Source organism: Anser anser, assembly GCF_964211835.1.
Source record: "Anser anser genome assembly, chromosome: 4".
Taxonomy (NCBI): Eukaryota; Metazoa; Chordata; class Aves; order Anseriformes; family Anatidae; genus Anser; species Anser anser.
In genome coordinates this window covers 70,452,713-70,477,176 of record NC_139724.1, presented here as the reverse complement: position 1 = coordinate 70,477,176, position 24,464 = coordinate 70,452,713, and the positions used below count along the sequence as shown (strand labels likewise).

At 45.7% G+C, this 24,464-nt stretch overlaps 1 protein-coding gene across 4 annotated transcripts in view; it reads left to right on the top strand.

The window, feature by feature from the left end:
• Positions 1 to 24,464, top strand: part of FGFR3 (fibroblast growth factor receptor 3) — a 54,554-nt gene that overhangs the window by 10,880 nt on the left and 19,210 nt on the right. For all 4 annotated transcript variants that reach the window (XM_083835196.1, XM_083835197.1, XM_083835195.1 and 1 more), the window contains exons 3-5: positions 9,440 to 9,703; positions 14,208 to 14,261; positions 20,224 to 20,393. In XM_083835196.1, coding sequence (XP_083691322.1) covers positions 9,440 to 9,703; positions 14,208 to 14,261; positions 20,224 to 20,393 — 488 coding nt within the window. The remainder of the gene's footprint in view (positions 1 to 9,439; positions 9,704 to 14,207; positions 14,262 to 20,223; positions 20,394 to 24,464) is intronic.

Below are 24,464 nucleotides of genomic sequence, written 5' to 3'. Positions count from 1 at the left end.
AGCAGTGAACTCCAAGCTGTCTAATCCCTTCAGCAGCCTTCTTTAAAGACGAGAAATAAAAGAATTTTCGACAACCCTTTTTCTTTTACCATCTCTCAAAACTCTTTCTCGTAACGCTGAAGGGTAAGTGTTGAGTTTAGCAGAGGGGCAAAGTGTTGCAGCTTTAGTGAGATGTGCTTTCTAAATAATAAAATATTGGTTTGTCGTTTGCGACTTTAGATTACAACGGCTCAGCCTTCACGAAAAGGAGATTAGACTTCTGCAATTTGGGTACCTGGCACCTCCATCTCGCTTGAGGCATTGAAATAACAGGCTTGGTTTTGAAAGATGCTGAGCCAGGTCAGGCTCCGCATTTAAAGCACTTAAGCACTCTTAAAATCTGGCTATTCATTTTGGTGCCTAGATATGGATTTCTGGGCTTAATCACTGACCTTTGCATTTCAAATGTTTGGCCTTTGTTTTCTTTGCTAAGTATGCAGACAGAGTGGCCCCCAAATTATTTTTTTTTCCCTTTTACACAGCTGAAAACAGCTAGCAGAGAAGCCTTGAAGTTCTGTGTCTTATTACTGAGAAATAGGGATCTTTGAAAAATGCCATTTTATGTAACTCAAGGGAAGCTTGCAAAGAGGGGAATATTTACTTATTTTCATTCATGTAAACGTGATCAGTAATATATCTAAAACCCACAATCAGTTGGAAAAAAAAAAAAGAAACTACCCTAAACCTTTGCCCTCTCTTAATCTGTGTGTACCAGAGGTTTTTTTTTTTTCAGATGTGCTTTTTTCCCCCCTGAAATAGAGGCAATTGATAGGCTCATAAACAAATACCAAACATTAAGCCCTAATCTCCATATAGAGGGGCCTGACCCTTTTTATGGAGAGAGAGGGTAGAGGGAGGAAACAGGGCCAGGAGTTTGAGGTTTAATGCTTATTAAAGTTTTAGTGGGTGGGAAAATGCAATCAATAAATTTTGTTTAATGCCTTGAAACTGGTGTTGGTTTTCACTAGCTACGCTGGAGAGTAGTTTTCATTTTGAAACTAGGACACTCGTAGTTGGAATGACAATTAATGTGGAGTGAATATGGTCCCAGTTGGAAGCCGGGTTTTGAATAGCATGAAAACTCCCCCCACCTCCCATCGCTGGCTCCAGAGTATGGTCGCTTCCGTTTTTAATTAGCGGGCCAGGCAAAATTTAGCTCATTGTGCCTTTCTGCTCTTTTGGCCCAGTGGCTAGCTTGGATTTCTCCATCTTGCTGTCATGAGGCTGTTCTTTTTATTTTTCTTCAGTTTTGGCGCAGGGAGGAAGGGGGGCTTCAGGATACTTAGGATTAAAGTCATTGTTCTGGGGTATTTACAGCCAGCTGCCTGCATTAAATGAAGATTAGAGGAGCGCACATGAGAAGTGCAAGGGAAACGCAGAGGCGCTGGGATTTGGTGGCTGCATAGCTGTGAACCAAAGGGGAAAGGTTAGGGCCTTATGGCAAATTTTTTCTAGCGCCATGTGATCTCAAAACCCGCTTCAGGAAAGCATCACAAGCACCCGCCTGGACCAGCCTGGGAATTGTATTCCCACTGTTCCAGGTCTGCATCCCGTAGAAACTTCCTCTGAGGTGAACCTCAACTGTTGGGCCTGGTGACTACGTATTGTTTAAAAAAAAGTATGCAAAGGCACTGAAAAGGTGCTGAATGTTCTGCTAGCATTCACCAGATAGCTGAAAGCCCATCCTGAGGTCAAGAACTTTCAATGTGATGAATTTTTGAAGGATTTTAGGAAGGAAATGAGAGCGTAGAGGAGGACCCAGCTGAGCGGCCTGGTCTGGGAAGGCCAGCGTGGTGTGCTGATGCCTGAAGAGCTTGGGTTTGCTCAGGACCTCCACTCTGTGGTCGGTTGTGTGTACTTTGGTGTGGTTCTGGGACCCAGTCCTGCTTGAGTGGAGGCTGGGGACGAGCTTTACTCAGGCCTTTGGGAAGCTGGGAAGCTCCAGTCTAGGCCTCAGTTTCCATAACTGCCTCCACTGGCTTCAGCCAGTTGTTGGTGGTCATTTACTCACTACAGCGATGATTCTTTTTAAATTTCCTTGGGCATGAGGAGCAGAAATGTAAAACCTCAACCATTTTGTGACAGGATCAGCCTATTGAGACCAAGCCAGGACACCACTGCTATCCTGTGCAGCCAGTGATTTTGACCTCACTTCTCCCATACCAGCTTGTCACTCTACGGATCTGAAAGCTGGGGCTGAGTTGGCCACCACTCTTGAGGCAACGGGAAGCATACACCAAACAGACAGCCCATGGTTGTGCTTCCCCTAGGATCAGCCCAACGGGTGTCCCATCACTCTGCCTTGTGTAGGAAGCGGTCCAGGTTGACCGTGTTTGGCCACCACGATGGGGTGAGGTGGGCTGGGTATAACTGAGTGTGGGCTCAGTTACTGGCCTTCTTTGGAGTAAAGCAGGACCAACATGAAGCCTTTGGTACCCAGGAGAACAGGAGGGACTATTCCAGAACAGGAACCATCTGTGTGGGCATCCTTGAGGTGCTTCAGCACAAGCCAGGAGCTCCCATGGGATGCATGGAACAGCACGGCCTGGGGACATGAGCATCCCCACTCCCTGTGTTCAGGAACCACTGATGTTGAAGTGGAGGACATTTCATTCGTTTTTTTTCTTTACTCTAGAAAAAAAAAAAAAAGTGCAAAACTGTGAGACAGATATGGGTGGTAGTTGCTTCTTGTTCTTCTTATTTTTTTTTCATTAGAGGAACAAATGAAAATCTGGCCAAACTTTAAGGAAAATACCCATCAGTGTCTGTTCCTTTAAGCCAGCAAACTCCCAGCTGAAGGCTGTCTTTGGGACAGGCACTCTGCTCTCAGCAGCAACCAAAGCTTTGTGTTCCTGGGGTTTTGCATTCCCATTTTTCCTGGGTGTAGCCAGGAGACCCCTTTGATTTGTTCTCCTTTTTTTTTTTTACTCCTTAGGGCTTTCCAAGTGCCACAGGGAAATCCTCCCAGCCAAAGTGTTTTTGTAACTATTTTAGCTTTGTGACAATTTATTTCTTCTTCTAACTCTGAGCATCTGAATTGGGTGATTTGAGAAAACAGTCCATTAAAAGGAGGATACTGTAGAGTCCTGATGAATCCTGTTTTCTACTTGGCCGGTGGAACAGAAAGCTAATTGCCAGTAGTAAATCCATTCAAAGGAGGGCTGGAGGGAGGGAGAAAAGCTAATATTCCTTCTTGAATGCCATTTAATCTCTGAAACCTTTCATGCAGATGTAAATTAGGATTTGCACAACAGAGTCAACAGTTGCTCAGTAGATAAGGCAGATTTGCAACATCTGCTTTTCCATTTGAGAAGCCCTTCCAAAGTCGCTGTTGGGGATAGCCAAGCTAAACACTAGAGGGTTTTTTTCCCATAATCTCTTGTTTATGAAAAAAATGCATATGACTTGAGAATTAAACCTGGTTATCATTCTGGAGATTCTCTAGAAAGAAAGTTTGCTTTCCTCCTAATACACAAATCTAAGAAAAAGTAAAAATAAAAAAAAAAATCCCTTGGTGGTAATAGAGCATAGCACACTTGTTAAGGCTGTCTGGTAGCAGTTGCACAGGCACTGCAGTGGTAATACTGTATAAACAGTTTACCTTTCTTTATTATTAGGAAAGCTATTTTAGGCTTTTCCAGAAGAACCCCCCTCACACCCCGGAGCAAAGACAGCAGGTGAAAGATAAAGCAACCCCTTCAAATGGCTGAAGCAAACTGTTTTCAGACGTTGTTTCCTAAAGGCAAATTTCTAAATCACAGGTTAGGCTTCTACAGAAGTGACCAAGTCGTTTCACTTACAGAAGTGAACAGGCTTTGGGGTTTTGCTGAGGTGTGAGCCCTCAGGAGCCACGTTGAGCGGGGGAGATAACCCGGCTGTGCCTCACTGCTGGAAATGATGTTGTTTTGGCCGAGCATCCCTTGGGGATGTGCTCGCTGGTGCCCCTTCTGCGCAGGCTGGTGGGGCTGTGGCAGGGCAGGGATGCTCCACTGACGCCGTCACACATGCTGCAGAAAAAGGGGAAGCTTCACCTTGCATAAAATGCTGCCAAAAAATAATAATATATATATGTAATAGATATATAATGCGGTGCTGTAAGGATGACCAGAGATGGGCTCACTTTCCTGCCACTCCACCAATCTTTTCTGCCCTAACAAAGCAGGGATGGTGTGAGCAGGCAGCCCCACCATCTTATCGTGCCCCTGCTCCTTGCTGCCCCCCATGGCCTTGCCGGGAGGATGGGTCTTGTGGGGCTGCTTGGTGCCACGTTTGGGGCTTTTTGCGTGAGTTTCAATATTCCCTGGGGCCTGTCTGCCTTTCTGGGGAGGGGGCGGCACATCCTGGTTTGGGAACATTGCAGGATGCTGGCACGGGGGTTGGCACACTGGCTGCTTGTCACTGCTTGCCAGCCCTCCTGGCTGCTCTTATAAATGATGGCACATCCCAAATGAACAATGCGCAGCCAGAAAAGAGAGGTTTATTCCCGTTGTCATCCATGGGGCTTGCTCTTCCCGGGACAGAAGCCCCTAAGGGGAGGACATACATATATTGGGGGACACAGTGTAGCTAGCAAGCTGTAGCCCTCTTCAGAGGGATCAGGCTGATGAAGCTTCATACTAGGACTTACTGGGCTGCAGCTGGAGGAAACTGGGCTCAACACAGCTGGCTTCTTGCCGTGGTGCAGACTGGCCAGCCCGCATGGAGGGAAAGGGAAAAACATGGTGTAGGTTTTGGGAAAAAGAAAAAATAAAGGATTCTTTGCTCAGATTTTACTGTGGGACAGTTGAAAGCAGAAAGTGCTTTTATTCCTCTGCATTTTTCCATCAGACTGTTGGGGGGATATAATAGTACCATGGCCCCCAGTAACAGCACGGGAGAGTTATGTAGTGACCAGGACTGACCCCACAAGGAGGAGACAGCACTGATCTGAGCCTGGGGATAACCTGTCTCGTTCATCCCAGCAGTACAGGGCCTGGAGAAGTTTCCATGTCCCTACAGCAGTGAGCCACAGGCTCGGTGGCTGCAATCAGTTTTCCCTGGGAACAGGACACCAGCCTCTGCAGGAGAAAGCTCGGTGTGGTTGTTACCCCGTGATCCTATAATATATCCTGTCACGGTGGATTTAGCACAATAAAATACATAGAACGAGAAAACAGTTTTGAATTAACTTACAGAGGGAAACGAGTGGAGTGCTGCTATCTTTCTGCTTGTTAACATAGCAAATACAGCTTGAACAGAGGAAAATGCTCTGCACTTACACATGAGCCGCCAGAGCCGCTTGGTTGATGTCACCGCTGAGCTGTGAAACGATCACAGAAAAACCTCCCTGGGGTTTTCAGAGCTCTGGATCGGGGTGAGGAATATCTGGTCATGGTACTGAAGGTGGTGAGCTTCGAGTCTGTCCAAGATCCCGGGGCTCCCCCACCCCACTGAGCATCCCGCAGGTACCGTTGTCCTTCACTGCCCGGAGAAGCTGTGGTGCTTTGTCACAGCACCTGGAAATAGTCCCCAATACCAGGGGGGGCACGAGCCAGGGTGCAGGTTGGCTTCAAGTTTTTGGGGAGCCGTAGGCAGCCCAGGAGTATCCCCCCTCCGCCTCCTCATCCTTTGATCTCTTGAGAAGTAAATCCCAGTATATCCTCCTGCAGCTCTTGAGAGGTGCCTGCGTTCAAACCAAAATAAAACACTTCCAGGCTCAGCCCGAAACAAGTATTGATGTCTAAGAGGAGCAGGCATCTGATGGAAATACTGACACGCTTAAGTACGCGGAGCTCTGAACCACACAGAAAGTGAATTATCGCTGGGATGAGCCAAGCAGCTACAGAGATGAAGTATCTTATCCTTATAAGTGAATCCACACAAAAGCATTTTAGTGTAGCTGGGCCAGCTGCTTCTCGTTGTGGAAGGTGCTTCCCAGCGAGTCACTGCCTTTTTGCTCCAGTGAAAGGTCCAAAAATTGCCTCTTCCTCTGCAGCCTGCGTGCTACAGGCAACAGCAGTAACGCTGCAAGTGCAGATCTTCCTCGGAAGTGTCTCTTGGTAACTCTCGACTCGTTACTGCTTCGGCTAAACTAATAAGTGGTTGAATTTGAATCATACCTTGGGAGCCCACAGCCTGAATTGCCTCCTCCTCACTACGAACCCATTAAAGCTGCAAACTCATTAATCCCAGCACTGCTAGCAAGAGGCAGAGCGGCCTCCCTTAGCCCTCACAGCAGCTGATCCCCAGTCCTTCCTACCTGTGGAAGCCCATGCTTACAGCTCTCTGCTGCGGGGTTTGAAAAGATGCTCTTAAGGTTGGTTTAATCCCAATAGGAGTTTGCTTTGGGAGGGCGGCTTGGGGGAACCTTCATAACCTGACTTGCAGTAGAAACGCTTTAGGTTCAAAGGGGATAACTGTTTGCCAGCAGTGAGGATGGTTTTCATAGGACGCAGGACTGATACTCGGGTGATGGGTGTCGTAAGCCCATCTGAAGTCTGAAAGCTTCTTCCCAGCAGCGCCACTTTGCAGCAGGACGTTTTGTGAGTGCCTACGTCAGGTGCGTGTCCAGATGCAAGAAGCAACTGTGTCGGGAGAGCTCGGTGCCTGTTCCCCCTGCTGGCTTCTTTATCAGCTAGCAGTGGGAGATCCAGGGTGAAGAAGGAGGCCAAACCCTCCCCAGGTCCCCAGGAGGACTCAGCCTCTCTGCGTTAAACCCTGTACCAAGATGGGGTTGGAGATGTAGACTTCTGCCCGCCAGCCTGATGGCCAGTTGAGGAATAATAACAGTAAAACATCATTGTCCAAGGTCCCAGTTAGGCAAAGGGCTCAGGCACTTCAGCGCACGTTGGAGTACTTTGTAGAGGTCCTCAGTTTAGGTCCTGTTTATTGTTTAGCCATGGGTATATAAATTGAAACTTCAAAAGCTGTTTAAAGAATTGAGATTAAAACCATCAGTAACGTTCTCCTTTTAAGTTGCCACTCCTTCAAATTTCCAGATATTACATACAGTTGATGGGAATAAAGTCAGTAAGACTGAAGTGTGTATTTAACGGGCATCAGATATCTGCTGGAGAACACCTGGGGAGATTGAGGGCAGAGATGTCAAAATGAAGGTGTCAGGGACAAGAGGTGAGGCTCCTTTCCACAGGAAGCTACCTTGTCACTTTGTCATTAACATGGGTTCATTATGGTTTTAAGAAAAGAATGACTTCCTTTTAAATGGCTAAACAGTACAGTTTGGTTTGGGCTTGTTCTTGTTTGATAGGTTTACGATACAAAAGCCAAAATATACAAGTCTTGATCATTGGGCAAACAGCTCAGGTAAAACTGTGTGTTTTGTATGGAGGAATGGTGCAGCTGTGTGGGGTTTGTTTTCCAGTAGATTAAATTAGGAACAGCTTCCATCCGAGTCAACAAATAAAGATCAGTAGCCAGCCATGCAAGTGCAAAGCTGTATACGGGGCTTTTTTATCGGAAGCCAAAGTTGGTACCATTGAAAAAGCCCAAAGAAGGGAGGCAAAACCCTGAAACTAACATTTAAAACAGAAAATTCCTGTTTACCTGGTGCTGCACGTTTCTTTTTCTCAACCATATTTCTCCAAGGATCTCCCAGCTGGGAAGAGACTGCGGGCAAACCCTCAGCATCATAGCAGGGGTGATGGAGATGCTGGTGCTCCTTCGTCTTTCTCTTTTTACTAACAGTGTATATTTCCAAGGGAAAATCTTTTCATTAAAAATAATATGTATTAAAAAGAAACCCTTAACTGTATGAAGACCACAGCATTCTGGCCAAAACCAAAAATATTTGAGTTGGAATTGCTGCCAGGGTATTAGGGAAAGGTGCCTTGTGACCCCAATGTGTGTGGGCTTTGCCTACTGCGGGATGATACCTCCCATGAAATACCACATTTGCAGCTCCCTAGAATTCATCGATCTTACCATGTAAGACTATCAACTGAAGCATTTTTGTATTTTTAAAGTTCCACAAGTACGAAAACCTGCATGACAAGAGGAGAAAAGTAACACATTTTTCTTTTATAACCTGTTCCACTTCTTCCACTTAATAGCAAGGAGCAACTTGAAGACAGTGCCCCATAATCAGGTGTTCTGAGCTGCTGAAATGTTGGTTTGACAGTTAAACTCTAATTATGCATGTGCTTGAGCTGCAAAATTAGGATTTCTATCCATATCTGATTACTATCAGAGGTAAAGTTGGACCACCTGTGGGCTGCCTGAATTTGGATCATGGGAATAGGTTCAGACTGGTCTGTTTTGCATTACTTCTTACTTGTTAATTGGGTAATTTTAGCACCAGAGAGTCTTCTCTGTGGATTAGGATCCTGTGCAATACACAGTGTACAAAACCAAGAAGACTTGTGTGTGGTGGAGCACAACATCTCAGAGCTGGTAGAAGCCAGAAAGAAACAGATGGAGCATTGCAAAGTGAAAATGTTGGTTAGCATAGACAAAGCAGGAAACCAGTGCTCATGCTGTTCATATAGGGGGGTTGAGGGCAGCTGGAGAGAGATGTCTTCTTTTTCTAACTGGTGTAAAAGAGGAAGAAATTATTACATGTCTAAAGTGAGTTTATATGTCACTGCAAAGTGAGTCAGAGGACCATGAAACAGAGGAATCACACTTTCAGCATGTCTCGTGTTCCTTCTTAGGAAGACTTCTGAGTCTGAACCTTTCCTTTTGTCGTTACTCTACAAAACTCCCCAGCCCACAGCAGGATTCCCTGTCAACCCTAGTGTAACAGGCTGCTGCAGCTGGTAGGTAGGCTGATCTGAAGGATTTCACCTTTCATGTTCAGTCTTTGGTTCTGCACACCTTCATTGCACAGAGCAGAGAGCTAGTGGGTGGGAACATTATTTTAGCTATTCCAGCTTGTCTGCTGTCCACCCTTCTCCCTCGTTTCCTTCAGCCCTCAGAGGCTGCTTTCGGGCCACCCAGAGTCACTTGAGAAATTGGGTTAATCCCTATTCCTGCTCCTTGCTGAGTCCTACAGCATTTGTGGATAGTCTCATAGGAGTAGAGAAGTCAAGATCCAGAGACCAAACTATTCTTCTCACACACTTATTTCTGCCAGATCACTACCCACATGCAACGTTGTATGTTGCAATGACCCTGCAAAGAGATCTGTGCTGTATTTTGTGGTGCACCTGGTGGAGTGTTCATGTTCTGGTCCCTACAGCATTGATCTACAGATCAGCCAGAGACCTGACTGTGTTGTGCAGAGCTGTGTTTCTGCATTACTGCCTGCTTGGGAGGGGTGCACAAGTTTCAACTCTGTCAAGAAGGAGCTCTGGGTACATAGAAGCATCTGTAGGGCAAATAGAAGATAAATTTTGTTTTGACATGCTCTTTTTGTTTTCTGATACCCGCTTTTACTCATTTCCATGTCTTCTTCCCTTTGCAGAATACTTGAGGAGTGAGACCGCCTTTCTGGAAGAGTTGGTGTTTGGAAGTGGAGATACCATTGAACTTTCCTGCAACACCCAAGGCTCTTCTGTGTCAGTTTTCTGGTTTAAAGATGGTATTGGGATTGCACCTACCAACAGAACTCATATTGGACAAAAACTGTTGAAGATAATCAATGTGTCTTATGATGACTCGGGGCTCTACAGTTGCAAGCCAAGGCATTCCAATGAGGTCCTGGGAAACTTTACAGTCAGAGTTACAGGTACGTGCAGAAATACGGCTGTTTCACTTTTTTTTTTTTTGTATTTTTGCCCCTTCACATGTTCAGCGCGGCTGGTGCTTTGCAGTGTTTTGCCATACTTGGTAGGTCTTTACCTCCCCAGCAATTCCTGGCAGTAATTAGTCTAGCAAAACAAAAAAAACAATCAAAGAATGCTTGCGCGTCTGTACCAAGTGGTAAAACTTGATGTTAAGATAGAGAGAGACTTGGAAACGGTGCTGGTCAGATTAAACCTCAGATTCTTCTTAACACTCAAATAGATGCAATGCTACACGTGCCTTTGAAGTCTTTAGTGAATGAACTGTGGCTCAGGGAAGTTCAGTGACTTTTTCTACCTTATGTGGCAAATCAGTGGCAAAATTGGATGTCAAAGCTGGAGGTTCCTGAACACTGCATCCCTATTTTAGCTGATAAATGTCACTTCCCTCCACCCCAGTTATCGCAAGTGACCAGTTTGTTTCAGAAGTAGCTTATCTGCAGACTGCATATCTAGAATATGTGCTTCATCAGAGGTACTTACTGCAAACCATGTATTGCAAGCAAGTGATGCATTAGCACAGCACATGCTGTCATTTGCTTGGCCATATTTTCCATGGTGGGGACAGTAGGACAGAACAGCTACAAGCTGTCCAAGCTTGGATCACTCAACAGAGGGTGCCAGAAAAAAATGTTGTTCCCAGATAGCTAACAAACAACGTTAAGATCATCTTCATGATTTCACATTGCTGCACTGGTAGAAGGATATCTGTCACTGAGAGCTGATAAAAAGCCTCCTAATCACACAGACTAAAGGCCTGAATTTTCAGAAGAATTAACCCCTTGTGGATCTAAGGTTTTGAAAACTTTTCTTCCCCTGTGTGCTGTTGGAACCTTCTCAAGTATTCCCAACACAGTAGGTCCTTGCCTCCAAAAACTGAGTTCCCTCAAAAAGCAAGGGGCTCCATTTGAAAACCAAACACAGAGATGTCTGTGATAGCAAATCACATCCACTCCATAAAGGTCTTTCTCTTGCCAGAAATAGGATTTTGTGTAAGTGAGAGAATCGAACCATCGTGAGAATAAAAGCTCGTTTCAGCAAGCCTTCACCAACATCTGCTTTTCATTGAACGTTACTGGAGATTGCTGTGAATGCTTCAAGGTCATATCAATTAAATGGTTAAAGAAGTATTTGGCCCTTGAAAGGCTTTCTTTAACTAGGTAGGATTATTGGGACTATCCAAGGAACTGCAGGTTGTTAGAAATGTTACTCTCTTTTTTTAAGTGACATTAAAATGCTTTTGAGTTCAAGGGGCAGCAGGGAGGCAGAAGAGGGCAGCTGGTTACACATTCAAATGAAACAGCTGCCAGCCCCAAAAGTTTGTAAAGTGAGAAATTGTTTTAATAGTGGAAGGGCTGATAATCCTCTGCTTTTAGAAAGTTTAAGCCCCTGTGTTTTTCCTCTTCTCTAATAATAGCTAATAACAGCTTAAGAACAAGCGAGTAACCTGAACCTGCTTTCTGACAGCATTACGAGTCTTTGATTCTATTAGCCCACTGTCATTACCACCAAAGTGCTGGTAATGTGGGAGTCTCCATTTTAGTTGTCAGCAGCACTTGTTTCAAACTTTGAAGCCCTGCTCGGTGTGGCAATAGTGGCGCCTCTCATACGCTCAGATATTTCTTCATAATTGTTATTGATTGCTCAGTGTTCCGCTGCGGAGAGGAGATTGTTATCTGAGATCTGTGGTTTGCGTTCCCACTTCTTAAAGGTAACACCAGCGATTAGCTCAGATGTCTCGTTGGGTGTTTATGTGGATATCTGATGTACGGGGCTGGAGTTGTTCTCTTTGTTAAACTGGGTTAAATCCGTACTAATGAACTGGAATTGCTCTGATCTGTACCCGTAAGTGAGCAAAGGAGGCTGGCTTGACAAGATGACTCAAAGCAGCTGATAGACACCTAAGTCCCTTTTTGAGAGCTGCTTCCAGATCCTATCAGGATTTTCTAGTTTGGGACCTTGAGTTCTGAGTTCACAGCAAACCAGCTCTTCTGCTGCAACTTTGTGTGCCCAGTGAGATGGCTGATGCTGAAGGTAGAGCAAGGAGATGCTGGAGCTGGCATTTCAGGGCTTTTCCAGGTGGGCACGCTGTGTGGCCGTGCTGGCAGGACACACTTCTGTCCCTGCAGACCCTTCTGGGGGGTGTTCAGTTGGCGGGTACAAACCAAGGTGGTTATTGCACAGAGCTGGTGGCAGCATTAGGAAGCATCAGGTACCTGAGAAGGGAGAAGCTGCTACTCTAAACTGAAAACCAGTCTGATTAGTAACAGGCTTTGGTTTATTTAAAATGCCTCCAATGACAGACATGGGCTTGATTGCTTTACTAGTTCACAAGAAGAAATGTACTGCCCTCTTAAAGCACAAGCACTTGATGTGAATCACAACTGAAGAGTGCATGCCCAAACTGATCTCCAGGCCTGTTGGCAGAAGCTCTGCTTCTGCAGCCATTTCATGCACGCCCTTTGGATTTAGTGGCCGAGCAGCACCCCTGGGATGAGCAGCACGGGCTGCAGGCTGGTATCAGCAAAAAGAACTTTCAAAGTACCCAACACCAAACTTCTCAAGCCGAGTGACTAAAACTGTTAAGCCCTTCCTGCTCATAAAGAAAGCCCTTTTAGAATAGCATCTAACCGTTTTTGCTGATGCCAGTAGGTGTTGTCTTATGGAAAGGATTACAGGTTTAGTGAATGATTAACAAATAGCTGACACATTTTTGGTCATTTTTTGAAGGTGGTTTTTTAGTAATCTGAACAGAAGCGTAACTCTGAGCATGGGATAGTCTTAAAACCCAAGCTGCAGAGCTCTCATATGAAACACAAGCAAGGTCAAAAGCTCTCCCTCGATCTTGTGCAAACATTTTGAATTGGTTTAAAAATTGATTCTGCTGCTCTGGTCACGATTGGTTCATTTGAAACCAGAAGTAAACTGCAATCACGTGTTAATATACAGGTAACCGAATCTCAGAGTGTGGGGCTGAGAATGTACTCGTTCATCTGTCGATGCTGGTGGGTATTTGGCAAGGTTTCTGCCTTCACCAGGACTTGAGTAAACCTGCTGGTTCTGCTGAAACACCTAAAGAGGCACTTGACTTTCAGCAAGCCCCGTGGCATTTCCCTGGATCTGCTGCCAGCAGGACCTTAGCCGTGGATCTGCAGTTAGATACGTGCTTCACATCTGCCCTGAGTCCATGCCAAAGAGAGGGTGCAAAGCACGATGCGCGACTGCAGGCTGGTGCAGGGAGCTGGTTCCTGGGTTACTTGCTGCTATGTGCAGTGAGTATCTTTGGAAGTTCCTTCCAGATTCTGCAGAGAAGTGATGTTTGTTATTACCTTTCCTGTCCCTTTTGGTTTTTACCTCCGAGCTTTTTGTCGCTGGGCCGGTTAGAGAATGGCAGAAAACTCAAGTGCATCTTGATAGGAAGGAGTCTTGGTCTGAATCGGTATTTTGCTTTTCTGGCCACATGTCGTACACTCATAGTTTCCTGTTTTCTTGTGCTTCGTGCCAAGTGCTTTTACCTCTGTCTCAGAATATAAAGGCTGCTGCATTGTTAGCATTTTGCCTTTCTTTTAAAAAATAAATTCCTGGAGATTATATAAAGTCGGAGACACTAAATCTTCCAGACACTGAATTGTACTAAATTGTGTAAAACTAAATCAAGCACTAAGCTGCTATTTTATCATGGGATTTACATTTACAGTAGTTGTTCAGGGGCATGGAGGGGGTTGGAGGCTTCATTGTGGACAGCTTGGAGAAGGTGAGATGTTAGACCACATCAAGAGAATGGGTACAGGAAGCTTTAGAGAGATACTGATGGAAAATTCCCACCTGTTAACCTGTATTCAGTTACAGCCTTGAGGTGCCTCTGTAGAAGGAATATAACTGAAGGCAGCTGGGTCAAGGAGTAGCCAGCAAAATATCTATCTGGAGAGAGCTTTGATTACAGGGGGAAGTTTTAAAAGCCTTGGTCTGAGTAGTTTAGCAAGGAATTAACACAGGGAGATATAGCAGGGATATGCTGAGCTAAAAGAACAGTACAGAGAAAGTGAATTAGAAATGCTGACCTGTCGTTCTGAGACTTGGTGAAATAAAAAGTCTTCAGAGTGAACGCTGGGAAAAAAAAAAAAGCGGGGAGAGCTTGTTCTGCAAAAATAAATCTCCCCTTTTGGAATTGCTTTTGTATTTAGGAGGAGAGAGCCCTTTGCACATGGAGCAGTAGTTGGCACTGGAGCCCTGCTCTCCAGTGGCAGAGCACTAGCAAATTCATGCCCCCCTCTCCTAGTTTGGAAAGCTCCTGGCTGGTCATCCCAGGCTGGTGGAGGTACAGGGGAGGGAGACACATCACTCAGGTGTCGTCCCTCACTAGAGGACTGGCACCAGCAGCCTCATCCAATGCAGTATCCCCATGTGCCATCTTTTTTCTGCTTCATTTCTTTCCTCTTCTCTTCCTAGATTCGCCTTCATCAGGTGATGATGAAGATGACGATGATGAGTCAGAAGATACAGGTAATTTGTTTTTATGAGATACAGAGATCTTTCCTTTAAAAGAGATGTGGCTGCCATGTGGAGTAGCTCACCTGGATATATGCCTAGACTGACGGCAGCTCTTTGTCACGTTGAAATTGGTGTCCTTCGGACAGGGAAACTCTTTGCAAACTCTTTGGACCAGGCAGCAGAAATTTAGAAATAGATGCCAGAGTGGTAGAGCTGCTCCAGTATCTTACTGATATTTGATTTTTTCAGATGCTTGATTCTGTGAGTTTGACTTGACGAACTCTAACTATAAATTCTCCTTGCATGTAAAATCCATCCAAGTCCTCTCTGTCATTGCTTTTTTCACTGTGCTGAAGTTACACCTTGCAGTTACACATCGCAAACCTTAGCCTGCTTTATTTTTAGCAGGTTTAATTCTGGTCCTTACAAGCATCTTGGCTGGAGGCAGAGGCAGCTCGGAGAACAAAATTCATGCTAGCCAAGCGCCAAATTTACTGCTGCCGTAAGCAGGAGCAACCCCTTTGGCTTTCCTGGCTTTTTCTTTAACTCGCATGGGGAAGGGAGCCCCAGAACAGAGCCTCAGTGCTTTTTACACTGAGTCTCTTTCAATCCCAGTGCTTGTTTCTTTAAGTGCAATATCATTAATCAGGATCATTACATGCTTCATAGGCGTTAGTGTTGTGTTTTATTATGCTCTTTATATTTCTGCAAAGAGAGCTGCCTGTGCATATGTGTTTTTAATAAATAAATGTCTTGCATTTGAACTCCAAATCAGCTATGTACGTTGGCAGAAGTTCAACATGACTGGAAAATTTCTTCTGCCCATAGCGTTGGAGGACTCTTTAAAACAGGTCTCCCACTGTAATAAATTTGTGCCGCTGTGTCGTGCAGTATGTGGACAGTAATTGTGAGGTACGGTGCCAGGCAACCCATCGGCAGCAGTTAGTGGTTTTCTGATAGCTTCTAATTACGGGCTGGATCCCGCATGTTGAAGAGCACCTTTGCAGAGGTGCTCAGCGCTCCCGATGCCTGTTGAAGCCTGCTGGAGACATGGGAAGGGTCAGTTTTGGTCAGGGTTTGCTCTTGCTACAGAGCAACTTCTGATGAGCACAATTAATCGCTCTGTGCTTTTTTTAATGTGGTTTGTAGTAAACTTCATCTCTTAGCAACAGGTATCACAAAACACGGGCTGTTTTATGGTACAGAAAGACACGTTTTTCTTCACAGAGAGGGAAAACACACGTTTTGCCGCATGTATTTATAGCCTGTATTCTGGGTCTTCTTGACTTCAAGGCTGTCTCTTTTTTTAGACCCGAAGGTAACCACTGGCTTTGCTTAAAGGTCTTGCTATAAAAAGTTGGATTCTCTTTTGCTTTAAAAACAGTTGATTAGCTTCAAGTGCCAGAGCGATGAAGCCTCATGGTGTGCGGTGACATGAATGTACTTTATGTTGCTTTGTTTAATGTCAGACCCCCCAAGTTAACGTTGGCAGATCTGTTGAGTGTGGGGAGCTGTGTGTTAACCCCAGCAGCACCACCACTGGGACATCTCACTGGGGACAGGGGCTGCTCGACCATCCCGAGCAGGATGCGTGGGTATAGCTGGTGCCATGTCCTGTGGACTGCTCAAACGCCCGTGTCCTCCATTTCTTGTGGCAAAAAGTACCCTAAGTGTGCGAGCCATTGCCTGGCCATCAGACATGCCCACAGTCAGGAGTTAGAGCACTGAGAGCAATAAACTTGCCTCTCACGCAAAAGCAAAATACAACCAAGAGTTGTTCTTATGCAGAGGGAGATAATGTGTCCAGGACTGTCTTACTGCATGTTGCCACGTTTTGCACATCACTGAGTAATAATTTTTCCAGGCCCCTTGTGATGCTATGTGAATTTTCTGGCTTGCTTGTGTTGTTCAAGAGTTTTTAAGCCTCATATTTACAGAGAGGGACTTGGAGAGACAACAGTAGTAGTGGTATGAGTTTGAAGCCAATCTCATTAATTTTGGAGATTTCACCCAAGATCGTTGAAATCCAAGCTGGAAATATCAAAGCTGGGGGATGAGAAGAAGTTTCACCTAGCAGAAACAAAGTATTTGGCCCAGAAGCCCTTGGAGAGCATGGAGACAGCATCCCTTAGAGATGGGTGGCCAAAGAGAAGAAAGAGGAACCTCAGCAACTTCAAATCATCATCCCATTTGTTGCAGCCTTGTCACGAACTGCGATCCGCCTTTGCAAAAAGAGGCTTTCCAGTACCTCTGTTCTCTACAGCTGTTTTTCCTGGCCCCGGAACAAAAACCAAACTCCCTTTTCACACAGTGCTCTTCTGCCCCAGTGCTCCCTACTCCTCTGTATCTGTTTGTTTGGAGCCCCTGCTGCGTAGCCCCAGCACCTTCAAAGAGCCCCTATAATCTCCAATTAAATCTGGCTGTGTACTCGGAGGTGTCAGCTGGGGAAATTACACAATTAGAGTTGATTCTGTCTGCTGCAGAATTTTGTGGCAGCTCCTAATTGCTAAATGAGCGCTCGGCTGTATTAATTATTCCAAGTATCGCTCTCAGTTTTTTAATTGGTCATTCCAGGCGGATGGGTGGCCGGTGTCTTTGACAAACAAAACGGACGGTCGGGCTTAGTGCTTGATGATGGGAAAGGGCCGGCAACAATGTTTGCGGATCCCTTTTTTCACACCTGCACATGCAGAATCATTGCTGGTAATTAATTTAGAGAGAGTGGCTCTGAATTTATTTTTTTTTGCTGTCTTTCATCCTTCCTCACTCCCAAAACTCTCTGGTGCTTTGCAAGCTTTGTGTGAACAGAAGATTTGAGCAAAAAATTTCACCCCCTTTAAAAAGTGGTAATGAAAGGACTCAGAGGGCACAGTAAACCAAAAGCGCTGATGTTTTTGTTTGCCACTCCTGAGCGTGAGAACAAAGGCACCATTTTGAATGCACAGACACTTTTTTTCCAGTTCCAGTTCGCTGTGCGTGATGCCCTGGTTGTTGGATGCTTGGCATGTTAGCCCAGGGTGCCAAGCCCCGAGTCGCACGGGAGAGCACCCAAACGGAGGGGATGCACTCAGGGAAGAAGCCCTTTCTAACAGCAGGAGGGAGGAGCGCTTCCTGCTTTTGCTCCATATGGAGGATATCCCCAGATTCTCAGGAAAACAAGCAGCAGGTTATAGAGCTGCCCTTCTCTGCAGCGACACGTGGGGACTTTTCTGGCAGTGCCTGGCCCCTCCCTGAGCCCTCTCCTCAGTCCCAGGAAAAGTGTGTGAAGTCCTCAGGAAGTCCGGGTGTGTGAGACATGCAGTTCTTGGCTGTTTTTCTAAGATATTGGAAAGTGAATGGCTGCTCCCGTTTAGCCCATGTTATCATGCAGTATTTGAGGCCCACCCCAGATGTGCAGTTTGTTCACAGCAAGCTTTGCTGCGCCTGGAATTTTGCAGGAGCACAGTTGCATGGACTCCTTTTGCTTTCGTTTCTGCCAGCTGCACACCTCTCTGGTGTGAGCCCAGCAAGAAAAGATCTTTAAACAGTTTTGTTTTTTAAAAGATGCCTAGGTGTACATGCCACGGTTGAACACCACATTCCTCTGATACATGGAGCTGACTGACAGGAGTCGCAGCATGTTGTGCAAGGCATTTTGAGGGCAGATGCAAGCCCTTAATGTTCATTTTTGCCCCCTGGAAAGGCTGTGACACTACTGAGGCACCTTGTGTCCAGCCATCCAGCTGCAGAGGTGTGAAAGCATGAGATGCAGCAGCAACGCACCCAGACGCCAAAGGGAAACCAGGCCACGTGGAGTGCGTTAGCAGGTGCTAAAATGGTGCATGCTTTAGCTGAGCCATATGAGCCTGCCTGCAAAGTCTCTGGGGCTGAAATGCCATGAATTGAAGAGCCCTTGAGCCCTTTGAGCTGCGGAGGTGGGTTGCACGGCAGTGAGCTTTGCCACCAAACATCTATGGGATTCATCCGAGCAGAAGCAGCCCCCTCTGTGACCCCTCCCCAAGGGCTGTCAAAAAAAATCCCCTCTTCGTGCGGGTGGATCCAAGGCAATATTTTGCTCTGTGTTCGCTGTAATTGTCCTTGTAATACTTGCAGGGCAGGGGGGAATCCGCTGGAAGGGCTGGGTGTTGGTGCTTGCCAGCATCCTCTCGGCTCTTCTCTAAACCCAGGCTTATGTTACGAGAAATGAGGGAAATCCCGGTTCTGCAGAAGCAAACAGGCGAATGCCCGCTTGGTTCCCACCTGCCTGGGATGTGTCATTAAAACTGAATATTGAATTTCCAGCTGGGAAGAGAGGAGGCCACTCCTAATTGGAGGCAGACGATGTAAAACTCTCCGTTGGGCCTGCTTCGTTGTGCTAGGCCTGCCTGGTTGTGCTTATCAAAGGCCTTCAAAACCCGTAATCCTCGCGCACCCCTGGGAATACAGAGTGCTGTGACGTGTTTCTGTCTGAGCAATGTTTGTGTTGCACTTTTGTGTCTGGTCTGTGGTTTTTAAAGCAAGGTGGGGTCACCACTGCCCTACCTGGAGCAGGTAGGAACCAGACGTGTCAGGGCCGACTGCGCTGGTGAACGCTGGAGAGAGGGAACAGCTCGGGTGCAGCTCCGAGAGGCTTGAAAGGAGAGGGAAAACCTTGTACACCCTTGTAATGAAGAGGAAGGGGCTACAGAGGCATCACTGAGGTGGAGCTGTGATCCTGAGTGGTGTTTCTGAGCCTCTCATCCCTGGATCTGCTCAAGGCCCGGCTGGATGGGGCTTTAGGCAACTTGGTCTGGTGGAAGGTGTCGCTGCCCATGGCAGAGAGTTGGAACTGGATGCACTTTACTGTCCCTTCCAACCCAAACCATTCTGTGATTCTGTGATCTTCACCACTGCGGGAGAGGCTGGCAGCGATGCTCTCCCAGCAGCTTTGGTGGCCGCCATGTTTTCCAAGACAGGTCTTTCAGGACCAGCACCTTCGGTTTGTCTTGGCCAGAAGCACGCAGGGCTCTGCAGCCAGTGGGTTTGGGTACTCTGTGTTGGTGGGTGCTTCCTTCCCATGCACTGGTTACACTCCTTGGCCTCCTCTTTGCTATTTTCCTAAGCACACACCGTGTGCCCCCATCTCTCTTCGGCCTCGGTGCAGGGCATGGAGCTGGTAGGGCAAGCAGCCTGAGTGCAGCTCTGCAGTGTTTCCTTAAGCAGAAATGAAAGCTTGGGAGGCTTGTTTTTAGAACTTTCTCTTTCTTTCTTTCCAGAATAATAAGTTTGCTGCCGCTGCTGCCTTAATTTGGAGTTAATATGTAATGTTTGTAACGATGCCAAGAAACATTGCTGTACTCAAGGCAGATTATAAAAAGTATCTCATGCTAACACTGGTATTTTAAAACTTATCCCTGTTCAAAGGTAACATGAATCTTTAAAACTAAAATCACTTGAACTTTAAGAACATAAACATGATAAACCAGTTTGGCACTGTCTTTTTTTCCTTTCCTTCCCTTAAGGAGGCTGCACTATGTTTGTGCTCACGGAGGAGCAAAATTTTCCAAAGCACTCAGCTAATACTTTTTCTCTGCTCCCTTGCTGGCCCATCAGCATTTTTTTACAGTTCCAACATCTTTCTGCTGTTCATGCTTCCTGACTACTATTGTCCCAAAGGTACATCTGTATCTTTTTACACACTGAGGCCAAACCCTCACCCTGATCTGGGATAGCTCTCCCTGCTGATTTAAGAGCAGCTACTCTAGACTTACACCGGCATTACCAAGACAAGAACCTGGTCATGAACTTTTCATCACAAACCTAAAATGCAAACGCCCTGTCTACGTCTATAAGAGTCATTTAGCTGGAAAGCATTTCTGTGTCATTTATCTTAACTGCAGCAGGTAGCAATTTAACTGTCACTCCGCACATGCCAAAGCCTCTTCAAATGCATCTGCTCACCAGCTGATATCCTCCGCAGCAGAAACGGGCCTGTTCAGCTTGTTCTTTTTCTCAGGTGTCCCCTTCTGGACCCGGCCAGATAAGATGGAGAAGAAGCTGCTGGCAGTTCCCGCCGCCAACACCGTTCGCTTCCGATGTCCGGCGGGTGGCAACCCAACTCCCTCCATCTACTGGCTGAAGAACGGCAAAGAGTTCAAGGGAGAGCATAGGATTGGGGGCATCAAGGTAAGGCCTCGGTTTGGATCTGTGGCTTTGTCAAGTTTTCTACTGACTGGAGGAAATTGTATTTCACTGTAATTAACGTTGGTACATATAAGCGCATGGTCCCAGCTTCATAGGAATGGGGATGTTTCTGGCAGTCCAAGCAATTGCTCGACACCAAAGTGTTAGATAGGGCTGCTGTCCATCGGGTTTCAGGGCTTAATTCCCTCTGAGTTTGTCTATATTGGCCATTCAGGGCTTAGGTAGAAAAGAGGCTGAGTTTATGGGTGCGTTGTGGACAGCAACGAGAAAGTAATAATACTCCTAACTTCTGGAGATCAGCCCAGTGCATTCAGATGTGCATGACCAAGCCATAGCTACTCCCAGCTTTCAAGGAAAAATGACTGTGTTGTTTGAAGGTGTGGGAAGGTCCTCACCAAAGAGCTGGACTGCTGTGTTGGTGGTCATTAACATTCTTGTGGTATAAATCATTGACCCTTGGTCAAGTGTTGGATTACCCTGTTTCGAGAGTAATAGCATCTGCTCCTTGGCTTCTTCCTTCTCTCTCTTCCCTTTTTACCATAAGGTGTTCTGAAAAATGTTCTTGCTCAAGTGTGTTCTGGAAAATGTTCTTGCTCAAGTGGACACCAAAAGTGCACTCAAATGACCAAATTATCTAGAAGTTTCTGTGCTACTGTACATGACAAATGGGAGGACTTTAACAAGAAAATCTGCTGCTCTGATTTTGTTGTTGTTGTTGTTGTTGTTCCTTTGTCCCCTTGAGGTCACGATCAAACATATCTGGGGAGCATAAAGCTGGCAGTAGCTGGTTAGAACAATACTAGAGCAGCAGGAAGGACTCCTGAGCAGGCATTTTCAGCCTGCACTCTGCCAGCCCTGGCGTCTCCCTGGGCTGCTGGTGAGGAAAGAAGGTGGTTTTTCAAAAGACACCTTCATCAGTACCTTAAATAGCTCTGTGCTGATGCCTACCACATCTGTAATGCTGTGAAAGGGGGCTAGGCATGCGGAGCGTGCAGGGCTCCAGAAACCAGAAAAGGATTTGAAAAAGTCTTCCCTCCCCGCTGCTTTTGGGCTGTTGCTTTCCTGTTAGCTCAGGCCTGTTCCTGAAAGAGCCTATTGTGGTTGTTTCAGAGAAGCCTTTGAAGGTCCCTCCTCAGCCCTGTCCCTGTTCCAGCCTGGATGAGGCTGAGGACACACTTGCTTTTAGATCTGAAAATTTAAGGAGAGAAAAGACTCCTGTCTGTAAACAGTCTTACAGCAGATAACAGTTACAAAGCACAAGCATCTTTTACTAATTGCACGCTGTAAGGATCATCATGAAATGTTTTCAGGCTTGCGTGCGCTGTTTGAACTGCTTTTTACAAGACTATGTGACATCAGCTGCACTAAATTATGCTTGCAGAATAAAATCTAAAGCTGAAAGCAATTCCCCTACCCACTTCCCGGTGGTTTTAATCTATCCTTGAGTTTAAATTGACACATTTCATCCTCTGCAACACAGTAGTGAGTCTTTGGCATCGCTGTGCTTTGTTTCTCTAGGGGCACCTTCCAGCAACAAGCCAATGCTTAAAGTGCTGTTGAAGGCAACGTCAGGCCAGTTACAGCAAGATTGGTTTAAACTCTCTGTCTGTCTAGGTATAGTTCTTTGTCCCTTTCCTGATATAAAGACATCTTTCTCTCTCTGTAATTTTCCTTCTCTTATTTGCTCGCTTTTGCTCTTGAGCCATAGTTAGATGTAAGTAGTCTAATGTAAATCTCATCCAATATAAATAATACTGATAGATATCAACCAAGATTTGAACCAGAAAAATAAATCAAAAACCTCTTCACTATTTCATGTATTTAAGATTTAAATTCCCTGTTACAACTTAGCTTCATAACAGGATTAGGCAGCTTGAAAAGAATGGGCAAGATCCAGATCTGGCAGAGTTTGGTTGGCTTGCTTCATCTCAAGATCTGGTCTTAACCCAGAAATCTTTGAGCTGGGAATTTTCTCATTTGTTCTCAGTGTGCGGAAGAGTTTAAACGTTGATTGTGAAAGGACTGTGGTCAGCAGATGAAAGCTGACCACTGTTCCACTTCTGCCTCTCACAAATGGCATTTAGATCCTGTGTGATTGTCAGAGCCCTTTGTAAAGTCTGCAAGAGAGAAGGGCAGGCTAAAGAGAAGGCCCAGGCTAAACTGATCTTCTTACAGTTCATCCTTAAGTGGTAGAGAGAAGAAATTCATATGACTTATCATATGAAATTTCCCAAAGAGCATTAATGGTTAAATCCGTGTTGGAATCCCTAATATCGTAAGCCTGTGTGTGTTAAATGACCCTAGAAGGGAAGATCGAGGGGGAGGGGAGATAGGGGATTATCCCTTCCCCAGACCATTGCACATACCAGTCTGGCAAACACCGACTGAGTTTCCAAGTGTGTCTGCAAATGTTTGTTTCACAAGAAGCCAAGAATGACAACACCAAATAAACCAGAGGGACTTCCAGTATCTCACTGACTTGATTAATGTCTGCACTAAGTCACTTCTTATTTCTAGTGTTTTATCAAGTACAGCAATTATCCTAACTTGGGAACATCCCTTTTTATTATCCTTTAAGTTTAGACCCAGTCTCAACCTAAAAAAAAAAAGCCCTGTTGCTTCTAGAAAAGTTCCCAAACAAGTTTTCCCCAAGTTTATGCCCACAGTTCCACAGTATCATGTCTTTGTTCAGGGTCCAAAGTCCCTGTCACAAACCCAATGAAGAGACATTCCTTGAAAGTAAATACAAGACATGCTAAGTAAAATACCTAATTTGGACCTGATTTTATAATACAGTTCAGACTAGGGAGTTGATCGGGTGTCTGGAGTCCCATTTCCTTGGAGTAGCTCCTTGGGGTTCCACGGGCAAATACTTTGCAATGCTGAAGAGTGGATTAAAAGAAGTCTTTAAACAAAACTACGAGACAAGCCAGTATGGAAATGAGCCACTGAGCAGCCACAAATTTGCATTCAAACTTCCTTGACAGTCTGGTATGTTCAGATGTGAACCCAGGGTTCAGGCCCTCAGCTCTCACCGCTCCTGTTACCCTGTAATTGCAGCGCTGTTGAAGAGCTGCACCAAGTGGGTTGTTGCGTTACAAAAGGTGAGCTGTTGGCTCTGCACTGAGCTCCATCCGTGCCCTGGGTGGGCAACGAGCACAGTCAGACCTGACCAGACATCGGCAGCAACCGAGACCGCTTTGCAGGCTGTTTAAAACAGCCATGGCCTCCTGAAATGAAAGGAAATCACAACGTCTGAGAAGTGGGGTGCTCAGCACTGCTATCCCAGGGATGTACAAAGTAGGGGGCTTTGTCAGATGGCTTTTGCTTGCTTGGGTTGAAACTAAGCAAGTTGTTTAAGCTGTCTGGTCCTATGGCTTCAAACCTTCTCTTTCCAAAATTCTGGCTTTAATTGCGACTTGGCCCTTTAAAGGAAAGCATGTGGATGCAATTTATGTGTAGCAAAAGAGGTTAAATGACTTCATATTGGAGTTCACCTGCTGCAGCAAGAAACCTCCAGGAGCAATTACACCCTTGTTTTTTCCATCAGCCCTTGACATTCTCTAGCACAGCATTATTGTAATCTCCTGCTTCTGTGTCCTTGGAGTCACCTTCACCATGTTTAATAAAGTTAAATGTGCTGCTCTGGGCAGCAGAAGGCATCAAACGAATATCCAGAGATTTGCAGAGCTTTTATATGCTATGCATCCTGAAGTCATCTTTGTGTTGGTTGCTTTCTGTATTAATTCAAGATTTACTTCCCATATCCGTTATTTCCTTTGTACTCATTAGAAACAAACGTTCCAGGGGGAGCGCAGGGCAGTGGGTCAGGCTGGAGACATGGGTAGTGCTTTACCTTTTGCTACTGCACAACCAATAGCTCTGGATATAAGCCCCATCCAGAAAAATAAGTAGCTTGAGGCTTAGGGCAGAAAGAGAAGGGCTGACCAAGCATCTTAGGACCGGACTTGAGGTTGGGCATGTTTTCTCATCTGTTCTTGACAGAAAATTTAGGGGGCCAACTCAGTTGTAGATAACCATTTCTGTTCAGAC